This window comes from Ruditapes philippinarum, unplaced genomic scaffold (genome assembly GCF_026571515.1).
Source record: "Ruditapes philippinarum isolate M1 unplaced genomic scaffold, ASM2657151v2 ctg671_1_1_1_1, whole genome shotgun sequence".
In the NCBI taxonomy this organism is placed as follows: Eukaryota; Metazoa; Mollusca; class Bivalvia; order Venerida; family Veneridae; genus Ruditapes; species Ruditapes philippinarum.
In genome coordinates, this window is record NW_026857357.1 from 222874 (window position 1) to 238096 (window position 15223).

General features: G+C 34.1%; 1 protein-coding gene and 5 non-coding genes across 6 annotated transcripts; all 6 read left to right on the top strand.

Moving 5' to 3' along the window:
- The first annotated feature begins 376 nt into the window (after positions 1-376).
- Positions 377-14565, top strand: LOC132749469 (large ribosomal subunit protein eL8-like). The gene is made up of 7 exons (XM_060739221.1): positions 377-401; positions 639-762; positions 1433-1582; positions 3473-3693; positions 9720-9850; positions 13444-13513; positions 14421-14565. Exons 1-7 carry the CDS (start codon positions 399-401, stop codon positions 14523-14525), a joined length of 804 nt encoding a protein of 267 aa, XP_060595204.1. The 5' UTR covers positions 377-398; the 3' UTR covers positions 14526-14565.
- Positions 1970-2036, top strand: LOC132749480 (small nucleolar RNA SNORD24). The gene has a single exon (XR_009628424.1). It is a non-coding gene; the product is annotated as a small nucleolar RNA SNORD24 (small nucleolar RNA).
- LOC132749481 (small nucleolar RNA SNORD24) lies at positions 2587-2654 on the top strand. The gene has a single exon (XR_009628425.1). It is a non-coding gene; the product is annotated as a small nucleolar RNA SNORD24 (small nucleolar RNA).
- Positions 8158-8235, top strand: LOC132749479 (small nucleolar RNA SNORD36). The gene has a single exon (XR_009628423.1). It is a non-coding gene; the product is annotated as a small nucleolar RNA SNORD36 (small nucleolar RNA).
- LOC132749477 (small nucleolar RNA SNORD36) lies at positions 8608-8685 on the top strand. The gene has a single exon (XR_009628421.1). It is a non-coding gene; the product is annotated as a small nucleolar RNA SNORD36 (small nucleolar RNA).
- On the top strand, positions 9354-9430 carry LOC132749478 (small nucleolar RNA SNORD36). The gene has a single exon (XR_009628422.1). It is a non-coding gene; the product is annotated as a small nucleolar RNA SNORD36 (small nucleolar RNA).
- Positions 14566-15223: the final 658 nt, after the last annotated feature.

Genomic DNA, 15223 nt, shown 5'->3' on the forward strand with positions numbered 1-15223 from the left:
TTCAATACACTATGATAGGAACATGTATATTTGGGTATGTTTGATTATATCTTAGTGAAAGTTTATATTGTATTCATGATTAAAACAGCACTTTTTTAGTATAAAACATTATTTTTAGTATAATTTGGCAATATTTGGGTATATTTGGGCAATATTTGGGTGTATTTGGGTATATTTGGGTATTTCGTGCTGCCCTTGTGGAGTCACTTGATTTTACATAGTCTCGTATAGAAAAAAACTTTTAATTTTGTGATTTCTTTGGTTATTTTTCGATGATTTATTCATGAAAGGTGTATCGTAATACTGATTAACTTTTCGTTCTTTAGACTCTGCACACATCGTAAACCAGTCAGATAGGAAGTCTCGCGATAATAATCGGCCTTTCCGAGATTGTCAACATGGTAGGTGCATAGATTTTAAAGAGGTTTCTAAGCATCCGTAAATTTTAGTGTCATCTTGGTATGAATAGCAAAGTTTAATGAATAATTGATTACAAGTATATCTTAATTATGATTTAGTGATGCCATTTTAGTTGTATGCTCTTTCAGACAATTACAAATTACCTTAGTTTGTAGCCCTCTTTAACAGATGTGCTACTGCTGCAAAACTTGGTTCAATAATCTTTTGTATCATTTTAGCCACCTCCTAAAAAGAAGGGGAAGAAGAAGGTCGCAGCAGCGCCTTTAAAGGCCAAGAAATCTGCAGAACCAAAGAAGGTGACAAATCCCCTCTTTGAAAAAAGACCCAAGAACTTTGGCATTGGTAAAAAAATTTCTTCTACAGAGTTGTCACAGTAATTTACAATATGAAGTATTCTGTCTTCATGATCTGTTAAGGCGTTATTTTCTCATAAGACATAAATGATTGCACATGTACCTTGATGCGTTGTATTAGAAGCAAATGATTTAAATGCAATTTTTGATGATTATTGAATTTATTCCTTGTTGATTATTAGAATATTATAATGCCTGTTGGTAAAAGGACTACTTAGTGCTAAACCTGATACTATTGATGTGGGGTGGCTAGCCAGGGCTTTTTTTTCCACAGATTGGGGAAGCAATCTTGCCCGAAATTTTAGGGAAAAATTACACAGTACATCTGCAAAAGGGGAAGAAAAACTATGCAAATTCCAATTTTCTTTGGGGAATCATCCCTATATCGGCCCCTTAAAGAAGGAAGAAAAGCCCTGCTAGCACACCGGTTACATGTGACCAGTGCATATCTGGGAAACAGATTAGCTAAACTGTTTTTATCAGATACCATGTAAAATTAGATAGGAATTTATCAAGAATCATCTTATGAGACCTTAAGACCGGCATCTGTCTCCTTTTTGTGAACAAAATATAAACATCTTTATAAAATCTTTAGCATGAAAAGTGAGAAGAATTTTATTGTTCTCCTGCAGCTTGATGTATGCAAATTTGTATTTTAGGTCAGGACATTCAACCCAAAAGAGACTTGAGTAGATTTGTGAAATGGCCCAAATACGTGAGGCTTCAGAGACAGAAGGCTGTGCTGTTGCAAAGATTGAAGGTTCCACCTCCAATTAACCAATTTACCCAGGCACTTGACAGACAAACTGGTAGGTATCCTGTGACAATCCTAGACTTCAATGTTTGGTTGTTAACTTAAGGCAAGTTTCACCAACTTTTCCTCTGCTGGCCTGCCCAGACGAAATACAATACACATTGTATAAATCCAGTTGAAGTTGGACTCTAGAAATTAGCTGGCCTGTGACCTAGTCTTGACAGTGTCTGTATAAATAACGTGAAAAGAGGACAACTTTAGAAAAAAAAGATTTAGTTGTGTATATATTTTGACAAGACTTTCTCTTCTGAAAGTTCCAAAGCAAAATTGGAAGGTAATCACATGGTTAATTTAAAACTAAGCCTAAATTGAATATACTGTTAAAAAAGAAGAAAAAAGAGTTTTACATGTAGATAAAAAGTGGCTCTTACTGAACATTTCAAGCTATGATGAATTTTCTTGTCTTAAAGATGATGTAGACATCCATTATCACCAAGATCTCTGAAGCTTGAACGGGTCTTAGACCACTTGAAATTGTGTCTTCTGTCGATTTAATTTAACTGTTGCATTTAATGGAGATATTGTGGTTAAATAGAGTTAAATAGGTCATAATTAGTTATTAAAGACTTAGAGTCTAAAGTTAATGTTCATTTACACTCCCAACTTGTTAAAATTATTTTCCAGTCCAAAAAAACGTTTCCAGCCCAAAAAAACTTTAGGTATGCTAGCCCTTGAATTATTTCTATAAGCAAGATGAATGAAAACCACACATCTCAAAATAACAGTATTAAAAATTCATTTACACTTGTCACTTTTTAATATCTTAAATGAACAAAACAGTTGAACATTGTAGGGAAAGTTTGACTTTCAAATATATATTTACGAAATAGTGAACAGTGGAGACCATGATCAGACAGTAGAGATTTTATTTTTGGTCTGCACTGGCCACACATGTTTTTTTCTGCCAGCAGGCTATGGTTTAATATGAAGAGTAATTTAAAATGATCACTCAGAGAAACAAATATCTAACAGCATTTAAAAAAAGAAGTGAATATTTCAAGCTATGATGAACTCAACTTGTCTTAAAGATGATGTAGACATCCATTATCACCAAGATCTCTGAAGCTTGAATTATAGGTCTTAAATCGATCCAATAAATCTATAATGAATTTAGTTGTAAATAATATCAATTAAAAATTTAGCTAGTTTATATTTTCCCCTTTCAAAGCCTCCGGTTGTTTTGAAAATTGAAAAAATATCACTGCAGGCTACATGTATTTAATATGTTTCTTATTCCAACCAACTGCTTGACAATTGTTCAAGTCATGAGTTCAAGTCATGATGAAGTTCTTTGTCTGAATGATAATGTTGACATCCATTATCACCAAGATCTCTGAAGCTTGAACTTTGACCCATTGTATTCTAGGAGCAAAAATGACTTGCCTATACCACCATGCAAGTCTCACTGCTGATTCTGAAATCATTTGGGATAAGTTTATCACTTGTGAAAAAATTGGTATTCACTAGTTACCAGGAAAGCTGGTTAGGTGGATAGACCGTCAGTGTTAGAAACATTATAAAAGCAGAAAAAAATGAGCCTTTGAAGGGCCAGGCTAGACTGAATATTTGTGCAGTAGGACTAGGCAGCATTATTTTTATATTGAATTTCCTTAAAATGATTAACTTGGCTTCATTTCAAAATATACTAGTTTTGTTTGATTAGTGTAATTTGAAACGGAGATATAAATGGAACAAACCGGATGCCATTTTCTGTTCTATGTACGAATTTGGTATTACTGCTTTGTTCTACACAGTCCTGTTATATTTGCATTAACTCTCGATGTATTAGGGACTTTGATAAAATTATAAGTGAAAATTTTCTTTTGGATAGAAAAAATTATATTGTACTGATACTTATTTAGGTTTTGTAATCTATTTAATTCAGCATCACAACTTTTCCGTTTGTTGGACAAATACCGACCAGAAACTAAACAACAGAAGAAAGAGCGATTGAAGGCTAGAGCCGAGGAGCGTGCCAAGGGCAAGGCTGATGCACCAACAAAGCGCCCTCCAGTTGTACGCGCTGGAACTAACACAGTAACAACTCTAGTTGAACAGAAAAAAGCCCAACTGGTCGTCATAGCTCATGATGTTGACCCACTTGAGGTATTTTGAAGAATTTGTTGACATTTTAATGCAACTATTTAAGAAGTTGTCATACTGTTATTTGAGTCACATTTTCTGATTGTCTGTTGTTGTTTTTTTATTAAAGCCATTCTCATCATTAATTTTACAAATGGTTGTAATGAAGGGTGACAGAAGCAGTGTGTATGATGATTTACTAACGCCCTATATCTAAGTTGATGATGCATCCTGATATATATTAGTCTTTCTGATGCACTGCATTCTGTATAAAAGTACTCTTCATGTTAAGATTTCATTTTGTTACCTACCTTAATGAACCTGGCTACAGGATATATCAGTTTTCTCCCCTTATACACAAACATCAAAAACAGTTGGCCACACTGTCTTATTGACCAGTTTGCCTGTGCTATAATGGCAAACTGGTTTGTGACTATAATATTGAACAATATAATTAAACTCATTACAGAACTTATGTTTGGTATAAGCAGTGTATATGATGATTTACTAACGCCCTATATCTAAGTTGATGATGAATCCTGATATATAAATTAGTCTTTCTGATGCACTGCATTCTCTTGCTACAGAGTTCCAGATAATTTTTTTACACTGGGGGTAATTACCCCCACTTTTCAGAATGTGGGGGTAAATTTAGATATATCGTAAATCAAAAGGGTACAATTAAATTACTTACTTTTTTGTACAAAAATAATATGATCCTTTGAAAATAGAATATATTTTAATGAAAATACATTAAAGATATTTATTTTGTATTAATTTAGCAGATATTCAGCGTGAATTCACTTCAATTGAAAGGCCTTTACCATATTCTTATTTTATTTTATATTGTTTACAACAAAAATCGGTGACAATACATAAACAGTAACGTTACAAATAATCACCAGTCAATTGCCGATTTCTGCATGTTTATTGCACCTTCATTAGCCCATACATTGCCAGCTTTAAATTTATGACAAGTCAGATGTATGAAATTTGAAGCCACGGATAACATTTTTGCCAATTTTCAAATGTTGTGTTGCGATTCACAATGTTCGCCCTTTTCGTTTTAAATACACGATCTAAAATGTCTTCAACAATAGGATTCACAATTGTTTTAGCGGGTAACTGAGTTGCGTTAAAAAAATTGTCAGTTTTCCTCTGCTTTGGTTTGGAAGCAGCCATGATGTACGTCTTTATTACCAAACGCTTGCAATTATAAAGGAAATCAAGCCACACGTTTTACCAAGCGCCTACGCGATAAAGACATAATTTGACTGGTTTACAGAATGAAAATTAGTTGGAAGTATTTTGGCGGGTATTAAACGGAAAAAGATACACAGTCAACTGTTAAACGGAAATGGAATCAGCTGTTTCGAAAATGAAAGTACACACCAAATACGCTTCGATTTTTCATTCTATGCGTATTTGATTTATAGCGTGCGTAAATGAACGCAACAAATTTGAAATATAGTGCGTATTTAGTTGCTTTTGAAGCGTAAAATACGCCGATACGCACGTTATCTGGAACTCTGTTGCTAGAAAACATTATTTTTGTACAAAGTTACTGGCCTCAATGGCTGTTCTAGATGTTAATTTGAGTAGAACGTACTGAATGTTTTTTACACTGGCTCTTTCTTTGTCAGTTAACCATATGTTCTTCTTTCATTTCATCATTACAGCTATGTAAATGTTGGTAAGCAAACAGACATGTTAATGATACCAGATATGTATGCTTGTAAATGATGTAAAAGATTGAATTTCTTCCTCTGAAACTACAGGTAGAAACTTGACAATCTGAGCAAGCAATAGAGTGGTATCTTTATCAATATTGAGTCATTGAAACATTAAGAATTCTATTTGTCAAGAAATTTTGAAATTATTTTTGTCTAGAAAATTAATACCACCAAATACTTTCATACAGGAATGCTTTCCATTCTATCCTTAAAAGAATGCCAAAATTATCTGTTTTTTTTTTTTAAGCGATTCTCAACATTTACAAATGGTTGTAATGAAGATGACAGAAGCAGTGTATATATGATGATTTACTAACGCCCTATATCTAAGTTGATGATGCATCCTGATTAGAGCTGTCATTGATTCAGTGCAAAGCATATCAACGATATATCGATATCAAGTAACTAAAATCAACGATACACCGATATATCGATAATATCCTATACTCACTTGTCTGTCATTCATTTTCATACCTGTTTCAATGATTTCAGTCAAAAACATGTTCTGTACAGTGTCTTGTCCACTGCATGATTTGTTCTAGACAATATTTTTTGTCACCATTGCTATGAAATAATTCCACTATATAACAAAAGCATCACATTTGATATAAATAATTGTTTCTGCATGTATTTTGGGTGAATTGTATAATTTCTAGACATTTAATTTATAAGTCAAAAGTATCGATTTTTAAAAATGTGTATCGATTATTGATCGACAAAAAAATATCAACGATACATCGATATTGTCGATATCGATGACAGCTCTAATCCTGATATACATTAGTCTTTCTGATGCACTGTATAAAAGTACTCTTCATGTTAAGATTTCATTTTGTTACCTACCTTAATGAACCTGGCTACAGGATATATCAGTTTTCCCCCCTGATACACAGACATCAAAAATGGTTGGCCACACTGTCCTATTGACCAGTTTGCTTGTGCTTTAATGGCAAACTGTGGTTTGTGAATATAATATTGAAGGATATAATTAAACTCATTACAGAACTTATGTTTGGTATAAGCAGTGTATATGATGATTTACTAACGCCCTATATCTAAGTTGATGATGAGTCCTGATATACATTAGTCTTTCTGATGCACTGTATTCTCTTGCTAGAAAACATTATTTTTGTACAAAGTTACTGGCCTCAATGGCTGTTCTAGATGTTAATTTGAGTAGAACGTACTGAATGTTTTTTACACTGGCTCTTTCTTTGTCAGTTAACCATATGTTCTTCTTTCATTTCATCATTACAGCTATGTAAATGTCGGTAAGCAAACAGACATGTTAATGATACCAGATATGTATGCTTGTAAATGATGTAAAAGATTGAATTTCTTCCTCTGAAACTACAGGTAGAAACTTGACAATCTGAGCAAGCAATAGAGTGGTATCTTTATCAATATTGAGTCATTGAAACATTAAGAATTCTATTTGTCAAGAAATTTTGAAATTATTTTTGTCTAGAAAACTAATACCACCAAATACTTTCATACAGGAATGCTTTCCATTCTATCCTTAAAAGAATGCCAAAATTATCTGGTGAGAAAGACAATCTACCATGTAAGGAATAATCATTTAGCTTTGTTTCTTAATGTTATTGATATCCCCCCCCCCCCCCCACACACACACACACAAAGTTTTGCAATGATGTAAAAGATTGAATTTCTTCACCTGAACCTACAGGTAGAAACATGACATTCTGAGCAATTTATACTCTGATAATTTAGACATAATGTCTTTAGGAAATGGTGTTTTCATATTATGTCAGAATAGTCCTTATTGACTGCTTAATTCAGTAATTTGATCTTTGAATTCCTCCTATGAATGGCTCAAAGTTAGAAAGGTAAAAAGGGGCAAGTCTATTAAATAATTGGTACTTTGTATAAATTTCAAACATTTAGTTTTAAAAAAAACAACAAAAAACTGCACACATTTCACCTTTTAAATGTAGTAGCTTCTGCCACCAGTACAGAGCCAGGCCAGCGTGTATTTCTGTGCAGTCTAACTAGAACCTTAACTTTTGGAAGATCAATTTAACCAGGACCTTAACTGTTGAATGGTTCATTTTGATCCAAATCTGATACGGACAATTACAGAAAAGTCCAGTTCATAAGTTCAGCAAGTTAAGGGTTCAAATCTAGTCCAGTGTTAACATGCATCTGACATTGTGTATCATGTATAGTCGTTCTTTGGGTTTGCGGTAGGTGTTGTTTCTACACGCAATTTGCAAGAACGAGAAAATAATTGTATGTGGTAGTTTACTGTGACGGGAATTCCTGAAACATTAAAGTGACTACAACTTACTACATTCTCAATGTAATTAAACTGTTAGAAATGCTATTTATAAGAGGATTTTGAAATTAAAATGATGTAAGTACAAAATTGTTCAGTGATTCCACTACTTCTTGAAACTTTCAGGGGGAAATGGGAGTGGGTTTTTCTGTATCATGACGGTGTAATAAATTTACAATGTTATAAAAAAAACAAGGGGTGCTGAAGACTTAGTTTGGGAGTTTTCATATCAGCTCTAGAATTATAAGAAAGTAGTGACAATTTTTATGGTTGTTTAGTCATACACTGTATTGACCAGCTTTGTGTTTTACAAACAGTAAATTTATTAATTGATGCTCATTTTGTATGTAGAAGCCCTTTTTGTCAAGATATCCAAACAGAATGGAATTAGTAAAGGAAAAAATTCTAAACAATCATTTTATAGATTTTCCCTTTCTATAATAAATTATCTTGCCCAGCTTGCTAGGATGATTACACCAATTTTTCACCAGAATCTCAATGTTGGCATGAAAAACGAGCTTTTTAAATCTGAGCAAGCTACTAATGTATTTTAAGATTTTATTTCCATCTTTTGCTGATTAAAACCCTCATTCAGACTTAAGATTTCAATATGGATGTTGTTTGCCCCAGATTTATTTGATGTCACAAAGATTTGCAAGGGCTATCTATTCCCAGAGTGGGGGGGGGGGGATAACGTAACAGTTACATATAAGAATTAATACATTTTATTTATGATTTACTGAAGCGGAATACTATATATAACTTTAAAGGGTATTCTATAGAATTACTCAGATAATAAATTCTGCATTTATAATTTAGTTATTTTATAGAATGATTACAATTACCGCATAATGTAATGTCACAGACACTTAATATGTAGTTTCCAACATATATGTTGAAAATAAGTGCTTGCAAGGATGATTACACCAATTTTTCACCAGAATTACAATGTTGGTATGAAAAACGAGCTTTTTAAATCTGAGCAAGCGATCAGACCTTTTTATTACATCTTTAATAGCAAGTGCGACATTTGTTACCTGTATCAGTAGTAGAACATTTAATAGCTTGTATGAACAGGGTAACCATGCTCATGGAAATAAATTCCAGTAGGTTAGGGGTTAAATAGGCAGGATAAGTGTATCTTGCTCAAAAACAAGTCCGTAAATTTGCAGAAGCCGTACCAATAGTTAAACAAAACATTGTGATCATGTGTCCAATGAAAATAGAAAAATACAAAAAAGCACTGTAGTGACATAAACTTTAGATACAGAGGCCATCCTTAAAAAAATGTTTGTTTGCAGTAACCCGACCCAGATTTTTCAAGGTGGGTAGGTAGGTCGATTTTTTTTTTTTATTATTATTGAACTGTACTCCCAAATAAACATGGAATTTCAAAATGCTGGACAATATATGCTTTGATAATCTGGTAACAATTAATAAATTGTTAACTGAATTCTAATTTAATAAGACCTACATTTTATTTCTTCTATTAACCTTTAAAAGAACGAAAACAAAGCACAAGGCATAATTTTTTGATTCAAAAATTATTTTTTTTATCCAGACCATGAAAAAAAAATTTGAGTAGGGGCAAATTTTGTGAGTCGGTCGCGTTACTGCAAACAAACATTTTTTTAAGGATGGCCCGATCGTTATGCTTGCAGGGATGATTACACCATTTTTCACCAGAACTACAATGTTGGTATGAAAAACGAGCTTTTTAAATCTGAGCAAGCTAAGATAAGTTTAAGAAATGCTGACCATAAGTATAATGAGCATTTGTAGGAGTTGCCATATTGACAATTTTAAATAGATATGACAGGGTTGAAAACACTCACCATGTGATAAAAAGTAAACAAAAATAATAGGATACGAAATACATCGAGAAGATATTTTCACTTGATTAAGGGTATTTAATCCTTTGGGGGAATGTTTGTATGTTTATTTATTGTAAGGTATATCCTGTGTTGATTAACTTGATTCAACTATGCTTTATATCTAAGCTTTATTCCTACATTTTTCAGCTTGTTCTCCACTTACCAGCTTTGTGTAGAAAGATGGGTGTTCCATACTGTATTGTAAAGGGTAAAGCCCGTTTGGGACGTGTTGTACACAGAAAAACAGCAACCTGTTTGGCACTGGCTACAGTCCATCCGTGAGTATACACCAGACTCTCATTTTAACCATAAGTCTGTTGGCGGCAACAGAATCTATTAAGATGACTAGTGCAGACTAAGGTCAGCTGGGACATTTGTGCCATCAGATCTTGCTCTGCACTATTTACTATTCTGGCCGTATTTATTTTGAAATTATCCCTGAAAATGATGCATGGTATTGTTACGCTTGACAATAATCTTAGGGATGTTCCAAATAGCAAGTTTAATGCAATGTTTGAAAACATTTATAGAAGTCTTAAGTGCTTAAAAGTGTTTGAGATGTTTTCTGGAGAATGGAAAAACGGGGTGACAGAAGCAGTGTATATGATGATTTACTAACGCCCTATATCTAAGTTGATGATGAATCCTGATATATAAATTAGTCTTTCTGATGCACTGTATTCTGTGTCCAAGTACTCTAATGTATAGATTTCATTTTGTTACCTACCTTTATGAATCTGCCTTTAGGATATATCAGTTTCCCTTCCATCCCCTTATACACAGACACCAAGAACAGTTGGCCACACTGTCCTATTGACCTGTTTGTGCTGTTATTGCAAACTGGATTGTGAATATAACATTAAGAAAACTAATAACAGAACTTTTGTTGGGGGGGGGGGGGAAATCATAAAGCAGTGTATATGATGATTTACTAACGCCCTATATCTAAGTTGATGATGAATCCTGATATACATTAGTCTTTCTGATACACTGATTTAGAACTGTTCTATTTAACAGAGTTTTTATTCGTTCGTGGGTTTGCAGTAGAAACATATTGCTACATGCATTTTGCAAGAACGATATAATCAATTAGTACATGTTTATTCAAAATGTCTGCTGTCTTTAGGCTGCAGGCTGTCTTACATGTACAACAACCATCAGTAAAATAAGGAAAACTAAAAAAAACTGCCATTTATTCTAAATTCCTAATTAGCATTAAGCTCTGAAAGTACTCACCGTTTATGATGGGACGTTGGGCTAGTCTCCAACAATCTATTTACACTTTCCATAGCAAAACAGCAGGAGAACCAAAAAAATACTTAAAACAGTAAAAAAATCTTGTATGTGAAGGAAAATTTATAATGGCGTCACTGGCAAAGTCATGTCTTTTTTGTGTGTGTGTTGGGGGGGGGGGGGGGGGGGGGGGGGGGTCTTCAATTTTGGAAGGATTTTTCTTAAAACATGCAAGAAATTAATTGGCATGTTACATCAGACTTGCAGAACTTCTTAATGCAATACCAAATTATTTTTGACAGTGATTTAAGGGGAAGAAAATAACAAAGAACTGAATGTCGCAAAATTATAATGTTCTTGCATTCTATTGAAAGGCAGTCTTGTAGAGTAAATATCTAACTTTGTGATCTTAAATTATAATTTGAATAATGTGCAAATCTAAAATACATGCTATGCTGATAACTTAAAAGTTAAAGATGGTTAATTGATGAGAATATTGAACTCTCTCACTGAGTAAAGTGATGACAAAAGTTCTTCTGAAGTACCATCATCTACTTCTAAAATATTGGTCCAACTTTCCCCAATGGTACAATCAAAACAAAACAAACTGTCTTTCAATTCTAATTGAAAGGCATTCATCTTAAAGTGTAAATATCTAATCTTATGAATAATGATAATATAATTTGAAATATGGAAATCTAAAATATGTGCTAGGGTGATAACTTTAGATTTTAAGATGGTTAAATGATGAGAATATTGAACTCTCTCACTGAGTATAGTGATGACAAAAGTTCTTCTGAAGTACCATCATCTACTTCTAAAATATTGGTCTGTACTTTTGTCCCAACGTTCCCCAATGGTACAATCAAAACAAACTGTATCTAAATTTTTGACTTCAAACCACTTTCCCCTCATCGCTGTGGGTTCGAATCCCAAAAGGGACTGGATTCTTTCATGTGAGGAAGCTATCCAGCTAGCTTACGTTCGGTGGTTCTACTCAGGTGCCCGTTTGTGCCTGAAATAATGCAAGGAACGGCACCTGAGGTCTTCCTCCTCAAGTAAAGCTGGAACATTGCCAAATGACCTATACTGTGTCGGTGTGATGTAAAACCCAAACTAATTGAAAGGCATTCTTTCAAAAGGCAGTCTTATAGTGTAAATATCTAATCTTCTGAATAATGATAATATAATTTGAAATATGGAAATCTAAAATATATGCTAGGGTGATAACTTTAGATTTTAAGATGGTTAAATGATGAGAATATTGAACTCTCTCACTGAGTAAAGTGATGACAAAAGTTCTTCTGAAGTACCATCATCTACTTCTAAAATATTGCTCTGTATTTCTGTCCCACTTTTCCCCAATGGTACAAACAAAGCAAAACAAACTGTCTCTAAATTCTAATTGAAAGGCATTCTATCGAAAGGCAGTGTTATAGTGTAAATATCTAATTTTATGATATGATAATGTAATTTGAAATGGTCGAGAGGTAAGAGTCGATGACTTCTAATCCAGTTACCTGTCTGGCGTGGGTTCGATCCCTGGGAGATGCTTGGTAGTTTAGCGAGGAGGAAGGTAGTCTAGTACTGGTGTAACTCTCCAGGAACGGTGGTTAGGAAACTACCCGCCTATATGACTGAAATACTGTTGGAAAAAGGCGTAAAATGAAACAAACAAACAAACAAGAAATATGGAAATCTAAAATGTATGCTATGGTGATAACTTAAGATTTTAAGATGGTTAATTGATGAGAATATTGAACTCTCTCACTGAGTAAAGTGATGACAAAAGTTCTTCTGAAGTACCATCATCTACTTCTAAAAATATGGTCTGTATTTCTGTCCCATTGGGTCTTTTCCAGTCGTACAATCAAAAGAAAAAGTAAGTTTCACCATGAAGTAGAAGTAAAAGCTATCCTACTTTTGGTTTAGCTTGGTATAGCTTGGTAACAATTTCCCTTTATTTGCTTTCAAGTGTGAATTGGTCAGTACAGTGTGTATGATGATTTACTAACGCCCTATATCTAAGTTGATGATGAACCATGATATACATTAGTCTTTCTGATGCACTGTATTTCATCACCTAGTAGTGCAATAACTGGTAAACTCATATTAAATTTAGAAGGACTTGACCCATTACTGCACTTAGGTGACAATTTAGATTGTTTTCATGAAATAAAAAGACCTGCAGATATAACAAAGTACAATTGCATACCAGCTGAATTGCCGGCCAAAGTTTTGCAGATCTTTCTCAATGTATTTCCCATCATCTAAAAATGGATTGGTTTTGCTTATAGTTCTGTCTAATAAGGAATGTTTTTCGTTTGTGGGTTTGCAGTAGAAACATATTGCTACATGCATTTTGCAAGAACGATATATCAATTAGTACATGTTCATTCAAAATGTCTGCTATCTTTAGGCTGCAGGCTGTATTACATGTACAACAACCAACAGTAAAATGAGAAAAACTGCCATTTAAACTCATTTCTCTTAAGTAGGCCTAAATGACCGTCTGAAATGCATTTTTTTGGGGGGCCACCTCAATCTTTGAAAATAACTTTGTCATATGAAAGGTGATAAAGAAGTGTATGCATTTATTAAATTTTCCTTTAATACTTGTTTATATGTCTAATTTCAGTGAGGACAGAAATGCCCTTAACAAAATAACAGATGCTGTGAGAACTAACTTCAATGACAGAGTGGACGAGGTAAGTGAACTTTCTTTATTGTAACGGAAATATGTAAAGATGGGACATCCAGGTCTATGGGAAAAAAACATGACAAGGTTGCTGACTGAATGATCTACAATGTCATACGAGCATGACATTGACATAACATGTGAGGTAGTTGTGGTGTGGTACATCCGTGGCCGAGTCGTTAAGGTCGTTGACTTCAAACCACTTGCCCCTCACTGCTGTGGGTTCGAATCATGACAGGGACTTTGGATTCTTTCATGCGAGGAAGCTATCCAGCTAGCTTACGGAACATCGGTGGTTCTACTCTGGTCCCCGTTCGTGCTTGATGTAATGCACGGAAGGGCATTTGAGGTCTTCCTCCACCAGGAAAGCTGGAATGTCACGATATCACCTATACTGTGTCGATGTGACATAAAAACAAACATATGCCTTTTCCATGTCGCCACCAGTCAGGTTGCCAGAACCATTCCAAATAGCAAGTATGCTTATTGTGTGGTAAATCTCTGAAGGCTCTTCCGAAAAACTTACATGTTGACACAAATAATTACAACTGGAATATATAAAATCATTGTGGTGTCCCTACCGGTGTCCTTGGCAACAGTATAATGTGGGGGCTGCAATACATGAATGTTATTTCTCATTGTTAATCTTTGCTCTCAACATTTCATGATAATACATTTCAATTACATTAAATATAGCTGTTACAGGTTTGAAAATGCTGATAATGCATTATTATCAGTTGATTCAATAGACATTGTAAAAGTACTAATTAAAATTGTATTAAACAATTTCATCATCAAGAATTGCATTGTGCCATGTCATACTAAAATTCTTGTTGTTTACTGTTTGATATGCATGTTTATTTATTTATTAAGTGTATGAAATTGTTCGATAACCTTGCAAACATATCTATTTTTAGATCCGTCGTCACTGGGGAGGTGGAGTTATGGGAAGCAAATCACAGGCCCGCATTGCCAAGATCGAGAAGGCAAAAGCTAAAGAAATTGCACAAAAAATGGGTTAAACTGTATTTATTCCTGACAAATAAACCTTCTGAAAGAAAATCTGTGCTTGTTCTAGTGTAATACTGTGGATGTTTAGCAGTGTAATAGGTGTCTTTTCCCCAATTTTACAGAAATTCACAAACCTGTCTGCCAAGTGCCAATGATTACAAAACACATGGGTCATACAAATTTTTAAAGTACATGACCATTAAACCAGCTGATTCACTTGCTAGAATTTCACCAGCAAAGCCACTCAAATTATTTGAGTAAATTCTGAATTATCTGTAAGTGTTCTTACTGATACTATTCATGACGGTTTTGACCATGAGCACTTCCATGGTAACAGTGGAAAGCACCTGCAATTTCTAATATTAATAATATCTGTCATATTTTGCGGTTCGGATCGGAATATCCGTCCCTCGGTGACCCGCCCATTGGGCGGTAACGAGGCTTGCCGAGTTACCGCCCATGGGCGGGTCACCGAGGGACGGATATTCCGATCCGAACCGCAAACATATGTCAGATATTTTTTCTTGCATATTCTACCATATTCCATTATATTTTAAATTCTTTATCTTTATTTTCAATGAAAATTTATATCATTACAACCGTTACTACTTTCATTCAACCGCGTATGAATTACAAAATCATTCATAACGGTAAAATGACGTCATCTTTATCGTGCCATTGTACAGCACGCGACTCATCTGGAACCCCC